The sequence below is a fragment of the Nipponia nippon genome, unplaced genomic scaffold, assembly GCF_047370975.1.
Source record: "Nipponia nippon isolate SJK-2023a ecotype South Korea unplaced genomic scaffold, ASM4737097v1 scaffold_13, whole genome shotgun sequence".
NCBI classification, from domain to species: domain Eukaryota; kingdom Metazoa; phylum Chordata; class Aves; order Pelecaniformes; family Threskiornithidae; genus Nipponia; species Nipponia nippon.
The window spans coordinates 7,069,661-7,089,689 of NW_028262324.1; the positions used below are offsets into that span (position 1 = coordinate 7,069,661).

At 51.4% G+C, this 20,029-nt stretch overlaps 1 protein-coding gene across 1 annotated transcript; it reads right to left on the reverse strand.

The window, feature by feature from the left end:
* Window positions 1-595: 595 nt before the first annotated feature.
* Window positions 596-9,382, reverse strand: TFAP2C (transcription factor AP-2 gamma). The gene is made up of 7 exons (XM_087750005.1): window positions 9,186-9,382; window positions 7,324-7,800; window positions 6,973-7,024; window positions 5,177-5,399; window positions 4,370-4,488; window positions 2,784-2,925; window positions 596-929 (listed from the first exon to the last, which is right to left on the reverse strand). The coding sequence occupies exons 1-7, from the start codon at window positions 9,231-9,233 to the stop codon at window positions 644-646; spliced, it is 1,347 nt and encodes a 448-aa protein (XP_087606131.1). The 5' UTR covers window positions 9,234-9,382; the 3' UTR covers window positions 596-643.
* Window positions 9,383-20,029: the final 10,647 nt, after the last annotated feature.

Below are 20,029 nucleotides of genomic sequence, written 5' to 3' on the forward strand. Positions count from 1 at the left end.
AACGTTTAAGTCTAGCAGGATTTTAGTACTCTCCTATGGTAATCTGAAAATAAAGGGAAAAAACAACAACATAAAACAAAACAACCAACCCACAGAATAATCTTACTATTTTTGGGTGTTTATAAAAAATTTTAATGTACATAAATCTATATACCATTGTTTAATACTGCTTTATTGTTACTGTTGCATTTAGAGAGAATAAAACCCTGAAATTGTATCAGATAACAAATAGGCTTCCATCTAAAATCTGTATCTTAAAAACTACACACGAAGCTGGTCACCACTAGATACTTAGATGTGGAAAAGGAATCTAAATATATCTCTTTGTAAATTTCCATCAAAAACCCTTTATAGCACCACTTTTACAGCAAAGGATTTCAATACGCTTGTACCAAGTACTTATCTTCTTGTAATTGCTTCCACAGATAAGGGGTACTGCAGCTTTTAGAAAGACTTGTCTCATGGATCCAGGGGGAGTGATGATCCTGAATAAGATGATTTTTTTTCCTTTTTTCCCCTCCTTTCTTAAAAAAAAAAAAAAAAAAAAAAAAAAAAGAAAGAACCCAAATCTCTATGTTCCCCCCAGCAAGAAGATCCCAGTCTGCATTTAGGAGGAAGAGTTTAAAGTCTGGTTTCGCTCCTTTTACTTCCTGTGCTTATCCATTTTATCAATGGTTTTGTTGGTTTCTGCAGGGCTCTGGTCGCCAGTGTTCATGTATGTTTTGTCTGCTATTTTTAATGCTTCATTTAGGTAGTTCTGGACGGATGTCATGGCAGCGCAGATGGCAGCACTCCCAAAGCCATGTGTGATCAGGCTAAAATGAGTCAAACAGCCCTGGATGCCAGGGTCCAAGATGGGACTAGGTCTCGTGTTTCCAAGAGGAGTTCTGTCCTGAGTGAGGAGGTCTGTGAATTCCTTACAAATCTGCCTGCAAGACACAAAGTGATCACACTTTACACCATGGTGGGAATTTATGCAAAAGCAAATAAATAAATAACAGAGAAAGTCCGCATCAAATATTTGGCAGCTATGTGGGAATTAGAGTTTTCAGAAATTCATTACTCCACCAGCAAGATTGTCTAAAATTAAAGGCTATTTATTAACACCAGTTTCTGATGAGCCTTCTGTTATATCTCTGCCACAAAAACGCATACACACTCTGCAAAATAATCTCTCCACCTCTGGCATCTGGCTGGCTCTGCATCATTTGCTCTAGATTTTGAGGGGGGAGTGGGAATTTAGGGCTAGTTTCTATGAGAACTTCCACAGCTGCAGTTAAGTAATTTAGAAAGACTAAAGCAGCTGAATAGATTCAATTGCGTTGAACATATTACATGTATATGCCCTCTTTTAACAGAGACCTAGGCCCTGATCCTGCAAACACTGACACATATGCCTGGCAAAACATGAATGGTTAATAATGCTCAAGCATATGTTGTTTGCTGCTCGTAAATCTGTCCCCTTGATGGGATTTCACAGGGGCTGAGCAATCTCAGCAGAATCATCACTTTATCAGAATTTCTCAATCACAAACATCTTCCAAAAGATTGTTACTAGTGCTAATAACAATACCGATAATGATAATACTGAAGGGCAGAAGGGGCAGTGCTCAGTAAAAAGCATTATGTTCAAGCTATAGGAAACAGAGACTATATTTCTGAGAGATTTTTGTGAAAGGTCGTCTCTTTTTCAGGGGAAGATGTATTAATTCAGCAACAGGAGAAGTGTGTTTTGCATTCCTGATCTGAGCCCAAAGTCAGGGCAACTCTTCTCAGCAGAGTAAGCAGGCTTTTCTCAGATCCTCTGCAGAGCAAGGATGCCTTCAAAAGCAAGGAACTGCACCAACCCCAAACCAGAAAACATCTCGGACCAGAAGGGATCATGAACTGAAGGCTTTGTTAAACCTCAGCCTGGGAAGGCTGCGGGGGTAGGGGACAGCGAGCACCCCAGCCACTGCTTTAAGAGAAGCGTAACTCAGCACAGGTATTCCCTACCAGAGACCTGTTCAGTGCGCCGTTTATTTACAGGTACAAGCGTCTGCACAACAGCCATAACAAAGCTTCTCTCCTTTACCCTTCCTTCCCTCTTCATCTAGCTTTGCAACAGGAATTTAGTTAAGTACAGGGATTTTTGACATCTACCAAAGGTTGGCTTTCACTGAACTAGAAAAATCTGCAGCTCTAGTAGTGAAAAGGGACTGCCCACAGTTCTTGACTCCTAGTGTCCCGTGGGGGAAACCGGTGTGCTGCTTTTGCCAAAAGCAGTGAGGAGGACGCGGCAGCGCAGCTTCCCGCGCACCCAGCGCGCCCACCAGTAGCTCTCCTTGGAGATGCCCCTCTGGACTGCACGTACGCAGGTGGGTGAACCATCTCCTGCTCCCAGTCCCAACACTGGTTCACGGTCCTGGGCCACACCTGCCCTCCCGGTCCTCAACCCTCTCAGATCTAGGGACACCTTTTTATTAGAGATATAGCTGTCCTGCTATAGGACTTTTTCTGAAGTTTTTACTACAGTTAAAGGAAAAAACAACAGAACTGCTCCAAACTGCTTTAGAGTTATCGTACAGGGTTGTTGTTACAGTATTATTGGTTCAGACTAAAATAACTGCTGCCATAGCTGAATTCAAACCAAAACCAAATAAAAATAATTGCTTCATCTCCCCAATTAAAATTACACATGAAAAAATACCAAACTGTCCACAGTCACAGATAGTCATGGTCAGACAAAAGCATCTTTGAAAAGGAGAGGGTGGAAAAAAAAAATATCGAAGCCCCAAACTTACTTTGCAGCAAGAAGCATATTCTTTCTGTTCGCCATTTCATTGCGGCCCATGTGTGGTCTCGTTAAATATTCGGCCACTGCTTTGGAAGGGAACTCTGTCTCACAAACATAACCAAAGTCACGAGCAAGATGTACAGCTTCACCTGGCGTGGGTAGAAGGGAATGTGTATTAAATGTTGTTACATCCATTTATTATAAGGGGATCGGGGAAATTAAGCGAAGTACTGTGAATTTTTGAAGCGTTCCCTTTCTATTTTAGAAAGGGACACCGCTATTTTACCGCTATACCACTCCATACCATTTTCTAATTAATAGATCAGTGTTTCTTTGTAAGTTTGCATCAAGAAAAATCTATGTGGTGACTGCTACAAAATATAATTCTCTTGCCTTTATACCAGAAAGAAAACCTCCTATCTCTACCCAGATTAACTATGCAGCAAAGACTAGAATTCAGTCTAGATCAAATTGTCCACTCGTATTTAAAAAACCTGGCAACTAAATTCCACTTGCATAATAAAGGATTTATCAGTTTAGTATATTTTCTAAATACTTTCTCATAAGCATTTTTGTATAGAAAATAAAGTCGTAAGGTGTATAACTAGACCACTTTTTTTTCATTCAGGCAATTTGATCAGGCTTAAAAAATGGATCGGCACAATCAGTGCGCTACCTGTAACGTACATGTGCGCATGTACGTGCGCATAAGCTCTCTTAAACCCAGCTTCCAAAGAAAGGTTTTAAATGGAAGTTGCTGTATTATTTGAGCTGATGTGGAAGTGAAATAGCAGTAAGGTATATTGTTAGACCATTTTTCACTTTTCAATTGCTGCTTCTATTCCTATTACATTGTACCACTACCAGGAGCTGCTTTAAACAGAAACACAAAACACAACCACGCACATACACACACACACATATATATATACGCACACCCCCTTCAAGTCAGCTTAACCGACAGAGGGTCCACGTAACATGTTACAGATTAAAGGGGCTCCAGTTTCCTATCAGGAAGTCAGAAGCTATAAATCTCACTTTATATGCTTGTTTATTAGAAAAGCTTCTGAGGATACCGCTGAGGTAGGGCCAGGCATTGGAGTCAGCTGCCCCGGACTTGTTTAAGTTTCCCAATAGGGAACCAAACCCACTGATGTGATGAGTTTCACCCCTTTTGCCTTCCCTGCACACACCCTTACAAAACCCCCAACAACCCAGCCCCCTCGAGAAACAGAGACCGGACAAACGTGCGTTTCGAACAGCTTGGCAATAACAGCGGAGTTACTGCATCCCTGCTAGCATCCTGGAGATGCAGCCGTGAGGGAGAGGAGTACGGGCAGGGTTTGTGCGGGGAGGGCTCTGGGGCCAAGGGCTTAGAGACTGGATTCGAAGGAAGAAGGGGAGAGGAGCCCCCCAAAGGCAACCCAGCTGTTAGTTGCTGCAACGTTCCCATCATGCTCACTTTAAAATAAACAACACACTCTCTATTACGTTCATTGACTTTCTAGCCTTTCCATGCTTTGCCTAGAGGATAAAAGCTGTACACAAGGGAAAAAAAAAAAAGTTTCTTTTTAAGACACGTTCAAGACTGACCTTCCACCAAAGATGTCAATAGCGTCACATTTGCAGCTTTCCTTCTACCAGCGGGAAGATTCAAGCCAATTTTATCCAGTTTTTCCCTTAATGATCTGCCACCATTTTTAGATTTGGCTCTGTAATTAACGAGAGAAAAAAAAAAAAAAGGGGGCTTATTTATCTTCAGGGAACTCTTCATTTTAAAGATGAGAAATTCCAGTTACTGACATTCAATAGGGTTCTACTGGGGGGAAGATAAAAAACAGGCTCTTTTGAAGTGACCTACTTTTTAAATGCTTTACTACAAACCAGCCGGGATGAAACACAGCAGAGGTCAAAATCAAAATGTTTCAAACTGCACCATCGAAACCAACAGCTGTAGAACGATCACAAGCCGAATTAAGCATATGCAAAAAAGGACAGATGAAGCGTCCTTGTAATGATTAATCAAGACCGCGAGATTTAATCCAAAAATCATTCCATGGGGAAACAGTTTGTTAGAGGAATAAGAGAGGTCCATGAGCTGGTTTTGAGACAAAAATCCACCTTTAAACAGAGAATGAGAATTGCTGTCAGAGCTGTTAATAGCACTTCTCGAGCAGCAGCAGAAGTGCAAAGAAGTTTTATTTCCAAAGCCTATTAGGATTCAGTGTTGTTGGGCTTCTTAAAAATCAGAAATTTGCTAAAAGGTTTTCTTAGCTCCTCGTTGTGCTCATCTGGCTGCTCACACACATACACAAGCACAGGGAAAAAAAAAAAAAAAAAGAAAAAAAATCCCAAGGAAGAGGCCCGATGGGGCTGGTTGTAGGGGGAGTTGCAGCCTACCTTCTGAGCACTCCTCCCAGCAGAGAGGCGTTGAGACACTCGGGGGGCGAGAGCCGCCTCTGCACCTCTGCTACTGTCACTTTGTATTTCGACGTGGAGCTCAGGAGGGAAAGCCTCCCCGGCACAGAACAAAATACTTCATTGGGGTTTATGACCACTCCAATTAATCCATCCTTTTGGCAGGGGAGACTCAGAGCGCTGTTTTTTGTTAAGGAAATGGGACCTGCGGGAGGAGGAGGGAAAGCAGGTATTTTATAAAGGGGAAAAATAAAGAGGAAGCAGCAAGTGAATTTACTTTCTACAAAAAAAGACCAGGAGACAGGAGTTCGTTTTGTGTTAAACGCTCAGGCCACTGCCCCCGTCCCCACCTGTCCGCAGCGCGGGGCTCGGCTCCCCCAGAAAGGCTCCCCCCCCAGAAAGGCTCCCCCTCCCCCCGCCCCCCCCAGAAAGGCTCCCCCGCAGCTGCTTTTTGCCACGCCGAATTGCACGGAGCTGCTGAGCGCAGGTACGAATACGTTTGAAAAAACCGCACGAAGACATCTCTGAAGCAGCACGCCTCAAGTTAGCAGATCCGTACTTATAAAAAGCCCGACACAGCTACAGACTCCGGATTAGCATCCTTCAGCTGCTGCCAAAAACTCTTCCCGAGCCGGGGCAAGGAGAAGCCTCCCAGCTCCCGCCGGGGTTCATCTTCCACCTCGCACACGCGGATTTAAGAAACCGCCTTCGGAATTTAATCCCAACAAATTCATAACAGACAGCACGCCAGAGAGGGATGCAGCTCACAAGAGAACTGAAAGTAAAACACTGCTCGTTAATGGCTTCAGCCTTTAGGTGACATGGGCCAACAAAGGCTTTGCAAGGAGCAAACCACAGATCCAGCTTTTCTATCCCCTTGCGAATCCACCCAGTTAACCCCCAGTGGTGTGCTGCTGGCTCCCAGCGCCGATGGGAAAGGGTTAAAGAGCCGAGGTCGGCCCCGCTCCCCGGAGGGGGAAAGATTTTTCAGTGGTGCATCTGACAGCGAAATTATTCTCCCATGAGCTAAACGCAGCAATCAGCGCTCTGACAAACACTTCTGCTTTTCCTCAGCTAGGTATTTGTTTGAAGTCTTCAGAGGAAACTTCCACTGATTTTTTGTTAAGCACAGATTTGTTTAAAAACAAAAGCAGGGGGGAAAGAACCCTAAATGACTGTAAATTGAGTCAATACGTCCTTCTCCTTCCTTAAAACCTCAGCTACAAAACGATTTCGATTAAGATAAAGCCGAGCAGGCTCATGCCAGCGAACTCCTTCCCTTCTCAAGTCTTGTAGAGAAGTTGAAGGGAAGAAACCAAACCCAAACAAAAACCCCAAACCGTCTTCGAGTGCGAGAAACGGCACAGAACCCATGCAAGCAAACACCCCAACAACAACAAAGCCGCCCCGTGCCACTTTACAGACAGGTATTGCAGGGCAGCGGTAAATTCGGTCCCAGGTCCTGGTTTCCACCAAAGCCACGCGCACGAGCAGGGACTCGGCCGTGCGGGGAGGGCCAGTGGCCCCCGGAGGACGCTCGCCGCCGGGCCGGGGCTTGGCCCCGCGGCACACGGGGCCGGCGCTGTCCCCGCCGCCACCTCCCCTCGGGTGGCGTTAGAAGAACCCACGAGGGAGAGAGTGTCCTAAACCCGCCTCCGCCCTCCCGATCCGAAAGGATCTGCCTTTCCTATGAAGATGATAAGGCGTCGATTCACCGGTGCCTCAGTAAACTTTAACTATTGACAAGGGAAAGTAAACTGCAGTGCCACCTTACTGACCTTTTCTAATGACTGTCTGGTCATGCATTAATAAGTGTTGATCTTCCACATTCTGGAAAGAGAAAGGGGAGAAAGTTTGGCACCTTGAAAAGCTGAGAGGGACCGAGCCGGGGGCTTTTGGGAAACCCACCCCGCCCCGCGCGTCCCCATTTTAAGGGCAAAAAGAGGGAAAAGGCGGGTTTCGCTCCACGGGCGGGGATGGGGCAAGCGAAGCTGGGATGGGCAGAAGGGGCCGGTGCCTGGCTCCGCAGCTCGGGCACCTCTGCCAGCCGGGGAGCACCGGTCCCGCCCGTCCCCCCCGCCACGACGCGGGGGGCGGCGGCGAGGTCCGGGGGGGGGGGGGGGGCTTACCTGCACCTCCTCCATCTGGTGGGCCATGTCGTGCAGGCCCAGGTTATCGGCCAGCGCGGAGGCGTCCAGCCCGTGCCCGTGGGGCAGGAGGAGCTCGGAGCGGCGGTACGTTTCCCTGCGGCCGCCGGCGGAGCCGCTCTCCAGCGCCGAGAGGTGGGGGACGAGGCCGGGGCGGCCGTGGGGGGCGAGGCCGGCCGGGTCCTGGCTCTGCCGGTTGGGCCAGGCGCTCTGCTGCTGGCTGGGGGGCGGCGGCGGCGGCTGGTGGAGCGGGTTGATGGAGAAGGGGTCCCCGAGGTGGGAGTAGGGGTCGCTGGACTGGGAGTAAGGCAGCGGCTGGTACGGGGGGGGGAAGTAGGGGGGCTGGAAGTCGGAGGCGCCCGAGTGGGAGAGCGGCGGAGCCGGGCTGTACAGGTGCTGGCTGACCGCCGAGAGGTGGGGGAGCCGCGGGTTCCCGTTGCTGCTCCCATCGTGCCGGTCCTGGAAAGCACAGAGGGGAGGGAGGGGGAGAAGGGAGGCGGCCGTCAGCGGGGGGCTGTGGGCAGCCCAGGCTCGGGGGGACGGCGGGCGGTGGCACTTGCTGGCACCGGGGAAGAGGAGAGGAGAGGGAGAGGAGAGAGGCGCCCTGCTCCTGCCCACGGAGGCTTCTCTTTCTAAGGCACTTCGCGTAAGAAATCAGCCCCACTCCCAGGGAAAAGATTACAAACCAGTTCTCACTGCTCTCCTCATCACGACTACAACAGACTAACCCTCACCCTTCTGCAAGTCATTAGAGGAATCGTTAAAATAAAAGAAATGCAAATCAGCGACGCAGCCCGGTTTCCGCCGCGCTGCCCCGGCTGGGGAGGAGACTCCGAGGCCGGGGGCTGCGGACCCGCTGCCCTTGGGGAGAGGAGCCCTGGGCAGAGCAGGCCGGAGGCCCCCGGCCCCCCCACCCCACCAGGCCCCGGGAGCCGGCCGGGACGCGCAGCTCCCGCCCGACGGCTGCTGGCGCGGCAGGGAAGGACGGCGCGTCCCCTCCGGCCGTCCCGTCTCTGCTTCTCCCCCGATTCCAAATCTTAGCAGTCAAAACTTCGATGTCTCCATCGAGCTGATCCAGGGATTTAGCAGCTTCTGGCTTCACGGTCGTTAAAATAACAGGGCTAGTTAATAAGAGGTGAATGGGGTCCCAACGGAGCGTGAAGAGGGGACTGCAGCTAATCTGTAGGAGCCAAGCATGCGGACCGCGACCGATGGAGCCGGGCGGGGGGGCACGGGGGACACAGCCGCTTTCGGACACACCGAAACCCGGGAGCCCCTCGCGGGGGTGGGAGCCGTCCCGCGGAGGGGGCGGCGTGGGAGGCAAGGTCGGCTCGGGGCGGGCGGCCGAGCGGTGCCCGGCTCATCCCCGCCGCAGCCGCTGCCGGCCGGCCCCTCGCACCTCCCGGCCCGCTCCCACCCGCGGCGGTCCGGCAGGCGGGGGCGCCGGGGGCTGCCCGCTTCTGCCTTTGGCCCCGGCTGTTGCTTCTCCTGCCCGCTCCCGTAAGGCGCTGCTCCACCGCGCGGGTGGGGGACGCGGGATGCGGGCTCGTTTCTTCCAGCCGGGGCTTTCACCCGCGTTTTGTTCAAGAGTTCAAAAGACTCGGGGAAAAAAATAAGAAAAAAAATATACCTCCAAAGAGAAGGAACAAAAAAAAAAAAAGGAAAAGCAAACCCGGGGTCTTCGGGAAGGGACAAATCCCGCCCGGCGGGGAGGCAGGAGAGCCGGGCGCCGGCTGGAAGCGAGCAGGGAGGGAGGGCAGCGCGGCTGGGGGGCGGCGGAGCTCCGCGCTGCTCCGCGCCGGACCCCCCCTTCCCCACTCCCGACCCCTCCCCGCGCTTCTCACCTCGCAGTCCTCTTCGTACTTGACATTATCTGCTAGTTTCCACAACATGGCGTCCAGCGTCCAAACCAGGTGTGCGGTGCCGAAACCAGCCGAGAGCTCAGCCCCCCCCCACGGGCGGTAAATCCACGTCGGCGCTGGGGAAGAGGAGCTGCCCCCCGGACGGAGCTCAGTTGGCAGGCATGAAGGCAGATGACGGACTAAACCTCCGCGCTGATGGTCACTCGGGTTTTTTTCCCTGCCCAGACGCCCTTAATGGCAATAGGATTATCATAACTCCTCCCCAGGGATGGCTTGGGAGCCGCGGCCGCCAGCCACTCAGGAGGGAGCGCGCAGCCTCAAGCCACTCCTTCCGCGCTGCGCTCCGCGCCCGCGGAGGGGTGGGCAAGCAGCGCGGAGCCGGACCCCCCCCCCCAGCGCCCCCGGAGCGCTCAGGGCGCGGGGGGGCCGTCCTGGCCCGCGGGGACGCGGTCATGCGTGGGCATGCATCCCCCCGCACTGCAACGACGCTGCCCCAAAAAGCCCCCCCCGTGTTGGATTGGGGGGGCAGTGTCTGGTGGTGCCCCCCCCCCCCCCCCCCCCCCCCCCCCCCCATGCGTGGAAGGACTTTGCTTACACTCGCGTGGGGAGCGCGGCGCCGGTGCCCCCACGCTCGGCGGGTCCGGCGGCTTCCGGGCGACATAAACTCGGGAAAAGTCCTCGTTGGAAAAGCGAGAAAGTCCGAGCGCCAGCCTGAGCGCAATTTGCATAATTGTCGAGAGTTTGAATTACTGATTACAACTTGTAAGCGACCGATGTTTAAGGTATAATTTACTTAATTATCCGACAAGATTATGGCAGTTGTGTTGAATCCCTGGTAGGAAAAGCAGCACTGATTCAGCGTCCCCGATTCGGGGCTGCGTGAATTGCGCCACTGGTTCCTCGCATCATTATTATTTTTATTTTTCTAACGAAAATCCCGCCTGTCTAATCTTTTCGTGCAAACTTGGGGCTGAGGAAGCAGGTGGGAGGTGAGACAGGCATTTTCGGACGCCGTGAGCACACTTTCATCTAAGCTTAGAAAATACTTCCCTGCCAAATTGCTACCTTTCTGCAGCCATTTGATCTATGCAGTGATGTGTGTCAGACAAAATGAACATCGTTTTCAAAAGCAACGACTTCTCCCAGTGTTTTAAGGTGCATCCGGATCACTGCTCATTTCCATGAGAGGAGCAAGTGTGTGTTTATTGTGGCAGGGACAAAAGATGACCCTGGACAGTGCTGGCTGCGGAGAGCTCGGCTATCTCCGTGCCCGGGGACCCGCCGCCTGCGAGCTGTGATTAAAGGCCCGAGGTAGACCCACGTCTCGAGATTTAAACCAGTTCACCCTTCCCTCGCTTTTTTTTTCCTAAGGATCAGGGGGAAAAAAATAACAGAATAATAATTTAAAAAAAAAAAAAAAAAAAGCCCCCACAAAAACCCCACCTCCATCCGACTAAAGGAATGATCTAAAAATAAGCCCGAGGAGGACGGGGCTGCTGGAAGTAACTGTTGGAGGTGTTATCTGCCTGATCTAGCACACAGGTGCTGATTTGCAGCAGTTGCATTAAGCCCATCAGCAGCAGGGACTCCGCATTATCATTTTTGGTGGAGTCTCTCTTTATTTTTTTTAAACGACGGTGTTTTTCTTCCAGGGATGTTTCTTTGAAATGCAGTTCGCGACGATTATTAGCGAGTGTGCTTGCGCAGCTCCTGGCGTCATTAAGACTAGGAATCTAAATAATAAAAGACAGGGGGAGCTTAAAGTTCATTTGTATTAAAGGGACAAGATGGATTTAGAAAGAAACGAGGAAGGGAACCGTCGAGCTTCCCAGGTTTGGGATCAGCTCTTTTTCCTTCCAAAAAGACTCGGCATTGTAGCAACGTTGGTCATTTTTACCATAACCTCAGAAGCGAGATTTTCTTTCTGCTCAGAAATGTCACACTGCGAGGTGACCACGATTGTCTTATTCTTCAGAATTGGCAAGGTCTGAACACCTTCGTTTTGTTTCTTTTGGTAGCCAAAGTCACGAAGATGAATTCAGTTTCTTATTATTTGTTGTGTACATATCAATAATGTTTATAAATAGAGGCGTGGAAGAGGATGAGGGCTTTATAAGAAATTACCTAAACAAGGCGACCAAAAAAAGCACTTGGCTTCCTAGAAAACAAACCGAGAAAGCAGAGACGAGGCTAAACCCGGGGAAGTTTGAGACAAACTTTCCCGTCCATCCACTCGCTCCTCGGTCTCTGCTGGCAACACCGGCAGCTGCCAGGCACCGGCACGGGGGTCTGGGCTCCGCGGGGAGCCGGGCCGGGCAGGGCAGGGCAGGGCTGGGCAGGGCAGGCGCTGCCCGCCGCCCCCCGCGGGGCTCCCTCCCGCCGCCGCGCAGGTGATGCCGCCCCCGGGACCGAGCGAGGCTCCGGCCCCGGCTGCTTCTGCCGAGGGATGCTTTGATGAAATAAACGGCCCGGCAGCTGGGCAGCTCGGGCCTTTTCTGGGGGGTATGGGGGGGGGGGGGGGATAACGCTTTTTGATTCCCTCCCTTTCCGAAGCGTGGCTTTCCGAAGTCCTCTACGTTTACACGCCAGCCGCCGGAGAAGCGGGCTGCAGCCCGGGCCACCTGCAACGCACCCCGGCGGCAGCGCCCGTCCACCGCCCGGCGAAACTCTCCCTTTCCAGGGAACTCCCGGGCACAGGACAGGCGCAGGCAGCGAGGGCGGCTGCAAGGACACGGTACCTCCCCGGGCACTCCTCCGAGACACGGGTCAGAGCCGCGCAGGAACCGAGGAGCAGCCAGGGAGGTGGCTCCTGACAGGTGGCAGCTTAATTACTTATTAAAAAAAACCAAATGGTGCCCTTACTTTGGGGACATCCCCTGTTTCCAAGGCGAAGTGGTTTCTTGCTTCCTGGGGGCTTAGTTCCCCCGCACACCGCTCTTTTGACGAGGATGCAGTTTCCTACAGGGGACCATAAAGCACCCCCAGGTGTGAACACGCTCTCGGGAAGGCAGCAGAGCCCACTGCCGAGCCTGTCACCTTCAGCAGTTTTCCTATTTGGCAGCAATTAAAAGAGAGCGTGGGGATGCTCATTAGTTACATCCCTCTTCCTCTAAAAATTCTTTAAACACACACATATCTGTATCATTTATGAGGCTGCAGCAACCTGGCCGGATTGTCGCCTCGGCTCCTGCAGAGCTCCAACGGGAGCTGCGGCCCCGGGGGACTTGCCGTGTAACTTCCACACCGAGCCCGCGGGGAGGGGCGGAAAGCGGGGCGTCCCCCCCACGCACCCCCACGCCGCGGAGCCCCCCCGGGCCGCCACAGCCCGGAGCGGCAGGACCCCAGCCCAAAGCCGGGAGGGGCAGAGCCGCCCCTCGCCCCGGCCGGGCTGCGGCGGGGGTCCCGGGGAGTGGGGGGTCCCGGGGGGGCCAGGACAAGTGCAGCGGTACGTACTTGCCAGTCGATCCTCCCCAGCAGAGCCATGGGGCGTGCGGCGCCGGCAGCTGCCTCCGTGGCGGAGCCGCGGACACCTGGGCGCGGAGCAGCGCGCCTGCGCACCGCGCCCGTGCCCCCCAGCCTCTCCTGTCCTCCCCCTTCCCAAACCCTGGCCCCGGCAGCCCCCCGCCCCGGGAGGGGAACGAAGAGCCGGTCCCGACGCCGCGGGGCTTCCCCCGCCGGGCTTTATTCCCGGTGGCTGCCTCGCACGGTCGTTCCCCGCTGCTGGACGGATCCCACCGGGCCGCGGCAAAGCCGGGACGTTTTAAGGAGGTTTTTGCCGCTGAGCCGCCGTTTCTCCTCCCTTTACGGCGCCCCGGGGGACGGAGGGGGTGTGCGTGTGTGTCCCCGCGGCTGCTGGCACCGGGAGCACGCCTGACCGACGGGAGCCTCTTCCTCGCCCTCGGCCCCCCCCGGGGAGGGCAGCGGCCGCTCCGGAGGCGCTGGCCCCACCGCACCGCGCCGGCGGCGGCCCGGGCTGCCTCCACCTCCCCGAGGCTGCCGTGTGCCCGGGGGCTGGCAAGGTCGGACTCGGGCAGGGCTCTGGACACCCACACCAGTATTACACCAGTATTTGAGGTGGGGCGGGGGAGCCGGAGCCCCGTCAGGGGCTGGGATTGTGCCGGCCCCAGCCCTCGGCCCCTCCGCGGTTTGCCCCCCAGCAGAGAAAGCAAAGATGATGGGGAGCGGAGAAGGGATGCACTGCCGAGCATTCATCACCTGCCCAGCTCCCTGCCTCAGCTTCCAGCTCCCGCTTCTGCAGGAGGCGAGAAGAAAGCATGCCCACACCGTGGCTAGTTTTTTCCCAACCTATTAATTTGCTTAATAAACACGATTCCAGCTATGTTTTCTTCCTGCTTCTTCCCTATGGAACTGGAGGAGCAGAGTCCCCTGGCCATAGTGTGCTGTGAGCCTGCAGCGGAGAGGATGTGTTTAGCAATTCACGGGCAGAAGTGACAGACTTTGACACCAGGCACTTTCGGGCCCTAGGTTAGATGCTGCATGGCATGTGGCAGAAGTTCAGCAGCGACGCACAGCTGCCTCGGGCTCCCGCAAGGAGTTTCTCTGGCTTTTGTACACAAGAAGTTTTACTGAGCTGGGTGGTTCGCGGCAGGAGACGGATACCTGAGAGGGAGCTCGCTCGCATGAGCCTGCCTGCAGCCACAGCATGGGACAAGGGCAAGGAAGACCCAAATTCCCAGCCTGTCCCTGTCCTTGAGGCAGGGGATGACCACAAATGTGACTGCAGCTGCATTTACCTCGGTCTCCTCATTCATAAAACAAAGGTAATAATCCCAGCACTGGCGAGAGCTGGACTCTTATCAGGTGGGACCAAGGGAGAAGTGGGAGCCATGGTCCCCAAGACCCTTGCGTCTCTGTCCAATGATCCTGAGGGCTCTGACATTTTGCCTGCAGCATATGATCACGCCGTGCTGGAGAGATACTCTGATTTTTTTTTTATTCCCTCCATTTTATGTCCATCAGGAGCAGCGGCACCATGAACTTCATTGCTGTTAGCCAGAGCGTTGCTCCAAAGGATGTCGTTGCTGGACTGTGTGTAATTGAACTCGGTTCGTTAGTGCAGGAAGCAGACTCCACATCAAAATAAAAAAACCAAGATCAAAAACCAAAACCAGTCAAAACACCACAATGCTAAATCAGAAATCAGGATTCATATATTTAGTTAGGCTCTTTCCTGAAATCAAAAAGATAAACAGGCTCTTGGCACAACATACATAATTCATACTTTAAAAAAGCAAGCCTTGGTGGATCATAACGTTTCTATAGCTAACTTCTTATAGTACAATAAGAAAAAAAAAAAAAACAGTACCACAAAAAGAAAGAATCCCATAGGCTAAAACAGCAGAAAAGCAAGTATTTCAAATACAGACACAGAAATGAGCTGAAAAAACATTGCTCAGCCCAATTCAGGCTGTAGCTAAGACACATCCTTCAATATGAGCCTCCCATTCCTTTTGCCCTTTTAGAAAAAGGAGCAGGCATTGTCACTGAGCTGTACTGGCACTGTAAAAACTTCTGCCATGAGACACTCTCTTTATTCTTTCCTCCGCTTTCAGGGTATATGCAGCCTGTATGATACCTTAAATGACGCACCATGCTTTAAGAAAACAGCTGCTGGGGCACAACAGTGATGGTTCGGGGAAGGTTCCTCTGCTGACAGAGATGGGCACCAGGTACAAAAGGTCTTTTCCATCCCCAGCTTTGAGGGGTCCTGCAGCCTGGGCGCCTTCAGGGAATCAATCAAGTGTGTTAAGTGTGGTTTTTAAAATATCCATTTCTCCATGGACATACATACATACACACAGACATGCACACGTTTAAAATCCTAACAGCTAAATAATCTAAACACTTTCAGAGGTGATTTTGAGCACAATATACAGGAGTTCACCAGAGATGCAGGCAGTACCTGGACAGTAGGAACGGAATTTACAGAACAGTCAGATGCCTTATTTCTAGTTACCTTTCACTCTTCAATCGTCTTAAAGGAGTCACGAAATCAGTGAACTGACCTCAGTGTCAGGGAAATGGGTCGTGGCAGTTGAAGCTGAGGATTTTCCCTGTAGGCAATTTAAATAAGTAAAGAAAACAAACTCAGTTACTCTTTTGCTTCCATAGTCCAGTTTCTTGAAAACTCCTAATCCCTCTAAATAGCCAGTCTTCCCTGGAGTCCTCCATCAAAGCTCGGTTGGACAAAATCTGAAACGTATCACATATGGGAGAAGAGCTCAGAAGGACATAAAATTTAGAGACAAATACAAAACTCCCAAACTCCTTGGCCTTTTTATGACTTAGCAGCAGAGAGGGGCACAAGGACACTCTCTTCCCTTCCATGTCCCCGTTAATAGATTACCACAGGTGTCTGCTTAATTGCGAAGCATTGGAAAATACAGAGGGTTTGACGGCACCACGATTCCTCCTTTGTGGTGTTTCTCCATTGCTGGTATGCTGGTGGGCTGCAACTCTATTACAAGGCAAGATGAAGCAGAGCTGTGTGGGGAAAAAAATTGAACTGCTGGCAAAAATTACATCAGTCAAAACTCTACACCTAATGCACTCTGTCATTTATAACCATGCTAATAAGGCACCAGTGAAGGGCTGTCAGCATTATAAAATATCAGGTGCCAGCAAATACCTCCAAATCTGCTCCAAGCTGCGGTCTCAAGGACTTGATTTTGCATGTGTATCTGCAGAGACCCGAGTCCAGGATGATGTTGCATGGTTACTGTAGCAAATATATGCAGGGTCTGATTTTTTTTTTTTTAATATTGGTCTATTTTTTCCATGCAAAATTATTGGCAAAACTTCAGGCACAAAGGAGATACTCCATGGTGTAAGAATTCACACTGTTTAGAAACCTCTTATCTATGTTCAGCTAATTGCATGCAGGTATGATTACAGAAGGATGCAGAGTTGGGATGTCCAGGCGATTTTTCTTGTATTAAAAACCTGCACTCTTCACTATTCAGTAATAAAATGGAGACAATATATATTCAGGGTGCTTCAGTTCAAATCTGAATTCAGGCAGCCTTTCAGGTACCTTAATTTTTGGGCTTCCAGCTTTTCCTCTGTCATCCTTTTTCCCCTCTACATGCACCCGTGCTCCAAGATTTCCCATCATTGCTGTTGTTAACAAAGTTCTGCTCAGGAACACCGCTGTGATCAGGCAGCTATGGCTCTCCACGCCTGATCCCTAGCTCTTTCTTTGCCTATGCTATATTTCTATCTGCTGGAGTAGTGAAAAGTGCCCAGTATGTATCAGTCTAGAGAAGCCAAGAGTTCCCATCCCATGGGATTTAGGAGCCACAGTCCAGATCCCACCAGTCAACACAATTCAAGCAGCTTTAAATCTCCAACTACTAGTACAAAAATCCATCACTGGAAAGCACTAAATCATACATTCACTCTACCAATGCAAATGTATTTAAAAAGAGGCTGACATTAACTTGATAGCAGCAGGTTTATGCTGCATAAGATGTCTTTTGCCCACACCACTGCACTAGACGTGGTCCATCATCCTGTCACCAACCCAAATTTACAAAAACTCCAAAGCTGACTCTAACCATGTGCTTTGACTAACTCAGCAGAAGGGGAACCGTAGGTCCACACCGGATCCAAATAAAATGTACACTGTTAGATGACTTGGTGGTCCAGAGAGCCGAGATTAATGACCCTGGGAGCACGGTCTTGGACAGCAGCTGATGGAAGCCTAGGAGGGGACATGAGAATAGCTGCTCCCTCCCTCTGGGGCACGGGGAAGTTTTGCTTTGGGGAGCCATGGGGCAAGGGTCTGTCGAGGAACGAGAGGGAACTTGGAGGGCAGGGAAGGCAGTTTTTACAACTGAGAGTCGTATCGGTGCAAGACGGGTGGTTGCCTTTGAAAGCCAACCCTATGCTGGGAGGAGAGGAACGAGGCCACCACTTCCTTGTGCTGGGCTGCATTAGAATTGAAAACAATCACAGCAGCGAAACAAAACCAGCTCAGCTGAACAGATGCAAATCCAGTGGCAGACACGAGCTCAAACCAGGTCAAGCTGCACCCATGCAAATTACGGGTTACCCCAGAGCGCACCATGTCCACACCGAGGGTGGGTGCTGGTGCGCTGCCAGAATGACTTGAACTCCAGCCTGGGTCCAGGCTGCCGGGCAATGCTTGTCCCGCGGGGGAGCCTGGCAAACTGTCCCGTGCAGGCACTGCGAGGCTCTCTCGCAAGTCCCCTTGCTGAGTGCCAGATGCGCCTCTCCTTGGAGACTCTGCCCATACAGCTACACAGCAAAGCTGCAGAGAGAAGACTAACTAGCCTGAGGGGAGATTTGCCAGTATAGCTAGACCGATAAAGCACTCCTCTTGTGTAAACACAGAATACACCAGCTAAAGTGCTCTTCTGTCAGCATAGCTTATCCCAGCATAGTTTTGCCAAAGGAATCCTTGCTTGCATTTCAGCGAGACTGTAAATCTGTTGCAGCGTGGTCAGAAGCCGCTCAGAGCAACATCACTGCAAACAGCACAAATCCCTTCACCAGTTCAAGTTTGTTCCCAGGTTTCCAGGGCACAATGTTGTTCTCTGGTGGGGCAGGTATCATCTGCTCTTTTCCAGCCAGCAAATAAAGCCGCCACAGCCACCACAGTGCCAGCGAAACATGGCCATGAGGCCAAAGCCCCCCAGAGCCCCCAGTGCCCTGGGAGCACCCAGGCTCCTGTCCATGCCCAAGGCACCAGTTGTGACTTACGCCTGTGGCTTGTTCCAGCAAAGCAAGCCAAACCTCATCAAGCCCGCAGTGCCTTCTGGAGCCCAAACCTGGCCCTGCTTAATAATGGTGGCATGTAAATAGTCACAGAGAGGCTTCGCAATGAATGGGAGGGAGGGATGAGTTTACGCTTCTGCTGCCACAGCTGATGACCAGCGGTGGCCTCCTGGGAGACTGGACGAAAGAGCCCCAGCCTACTGGCTTGTCTATATAAAACTCTTTGCGCTAACTGGGGAGGGAGAGTACTTGCTTTTTTAAATCCTGAGCCCTCCCTTCCTAAAAGCAATGTCCCAGCTTCTCTGGAGAGCGTGTTGTGCCCATGAGCCTGGTCAGTAGTGAGGACCGTGTCTGCACACAAGCAGGGGACAATTTACATCTTCAGCAGTCTCAGACCGGCTGAACGTCTGCCACGCTCTGCTGGTCTTCGCCAGCTCTGCACTACCTACGCACATAGGCAGCATGCCGTCTTCCTGTCCCAAACGTTTGGGGGTGCGGTATTTCCTTGTTTATAGTGGGGAAGCAGGAAACGCGGAAATGTAAAGCATAACTACAAGCTACAAACACCTCCAGCTCGCCCTACCCCTGCCCCAAGCTGGCCAGATGTGATCTGGGAGCTCCAGGAGCCCTTGCAGCGCCTGAGACACCAATTTCCTACCGGAGCAGGCACACCGGCTCCGGCAGAGCAATGTCTGGCGGCCTCCCAAACCCACTGACACATCGAGCCAGTTCAGAGCAGGCACAGAGAAAGCTCCGGTCTCTGCAGACATGCCCAAAGGGTCTTGCTTAACACAGGAAGGCTGCGATGGCAAAGAGGTGATGCTGGCTCTGCCGAGACCTGGGCTGCGACCACAGCCTCATCTCGTCCCTCGGACATGGACAATCCCTGGGCGGAGGCTGCGGGCTGTATCACCCTGTTTCAGCTCTGCAAATGGGTTATGGCACGCGGCTCCCCAGGCACACACCTCGCCGGCGGGACTGGACCATGCCAGAGACCTTTAGGCTCCAGTCTCAGGACAGTCTGCCTGAAGCATGCAATTGATGCTCCTTGTAATTTTACCAGAGCTGGTGCCATTGCAAATGCCATTCTTATCTACCTAAGTACAGATCCTCTCTTGAATTGTTAACAATGTCATGTAGCAATTTGTTACATAAGCTCATTAAGTTTTTTAATGTATCTATGTTAATAGGAACATAAATATGGAAATCTTAATTTCAAACCTGTTTCTGAAAGCATTAGCTGGGAAACTAGTCTGAGAAAAAGCAAACATGACCTAGGAATACCCAGGGATTTATTCAGGGTTTAGGTATCACTGTGACGAACAGAGCAGGAACGGGGCTGTCAGGGTGCCTGAGTTACACTCCTCGCTGATCAGCTCTGTGACCCTTTAAAAGCACACTCTTAACAGAAAAACTTCAGTTACTTTGCACTGTTCTTCCTCTCCTTAGCTATGCTACAGTGACGGGCTACTTTTATTTCTGTTAGGTTTTTTCTCTTATTGCAGGTGGATGATTAACACAATAAAAGGACTGTGGTTCTCCAAAGGAAACAGTGACATTGACTGCAGCCCAAGTATCCCCAAAGAACAAATGTAAACAGCAAAGTGCATTAAAAAAGGGTTCAGCTGTATTTCATCCATATTCATTTTCAGCATCATTTATAGTAGTAAATACTCTTTCAGGTGTACTCGTGTTTGGCTTTACCTCTTTAATTTGGTAGTGTAACATGGGAGAACATTTACACACCTCCTAGTCCTGCCCCAAAAGAAAGAGGCCAGTTACAGAACTCCCGGACCAGGCTCATCTCCTCTGGTCCCTCCACCCCAGCTTCACCAGGAGCCGCTGTATAAGCTCTGTTCATTGTATAGGCACATGAGATACGTTTATACTGTCGTCAATACATCGCCACAACACTCTCAGTGCCTGCAGATGGAAGTTAATGTTATATTACAATGGTATGAAGTTAGCTGCTCTATATTAATTCTCTGTGTAAGGCTGTGCTGCAAGAAGATGCCAAATCCAGTCTGAAGGCATCTGGGTGCCAGATGAGCAATTCCATGCCCACA

Coding starts and splice junctions, on each gene's coding strand:
- TFAP2C (XM_087750005.1), bottom strand. CDS start 9,233: ATGTTGTGGAAACTAGCAGATAATGTCAAGTACGAAGAGGACTGCGAG. Junction 7,025..7,323: donor ACCAGATGGAGGAGGTGCAG/GTAAGCCCCCCC, acceptor TTCTCTTTCCAG/AATGTGGAAGATCAACACTT. Junction 4,489..5,176: donor CTGGGAGGAGTGCTCAGAAG/GTAGGCTGCAAC, acceptor CGTTAATTACAG/AGCCAAATCTAAAAATGGTG.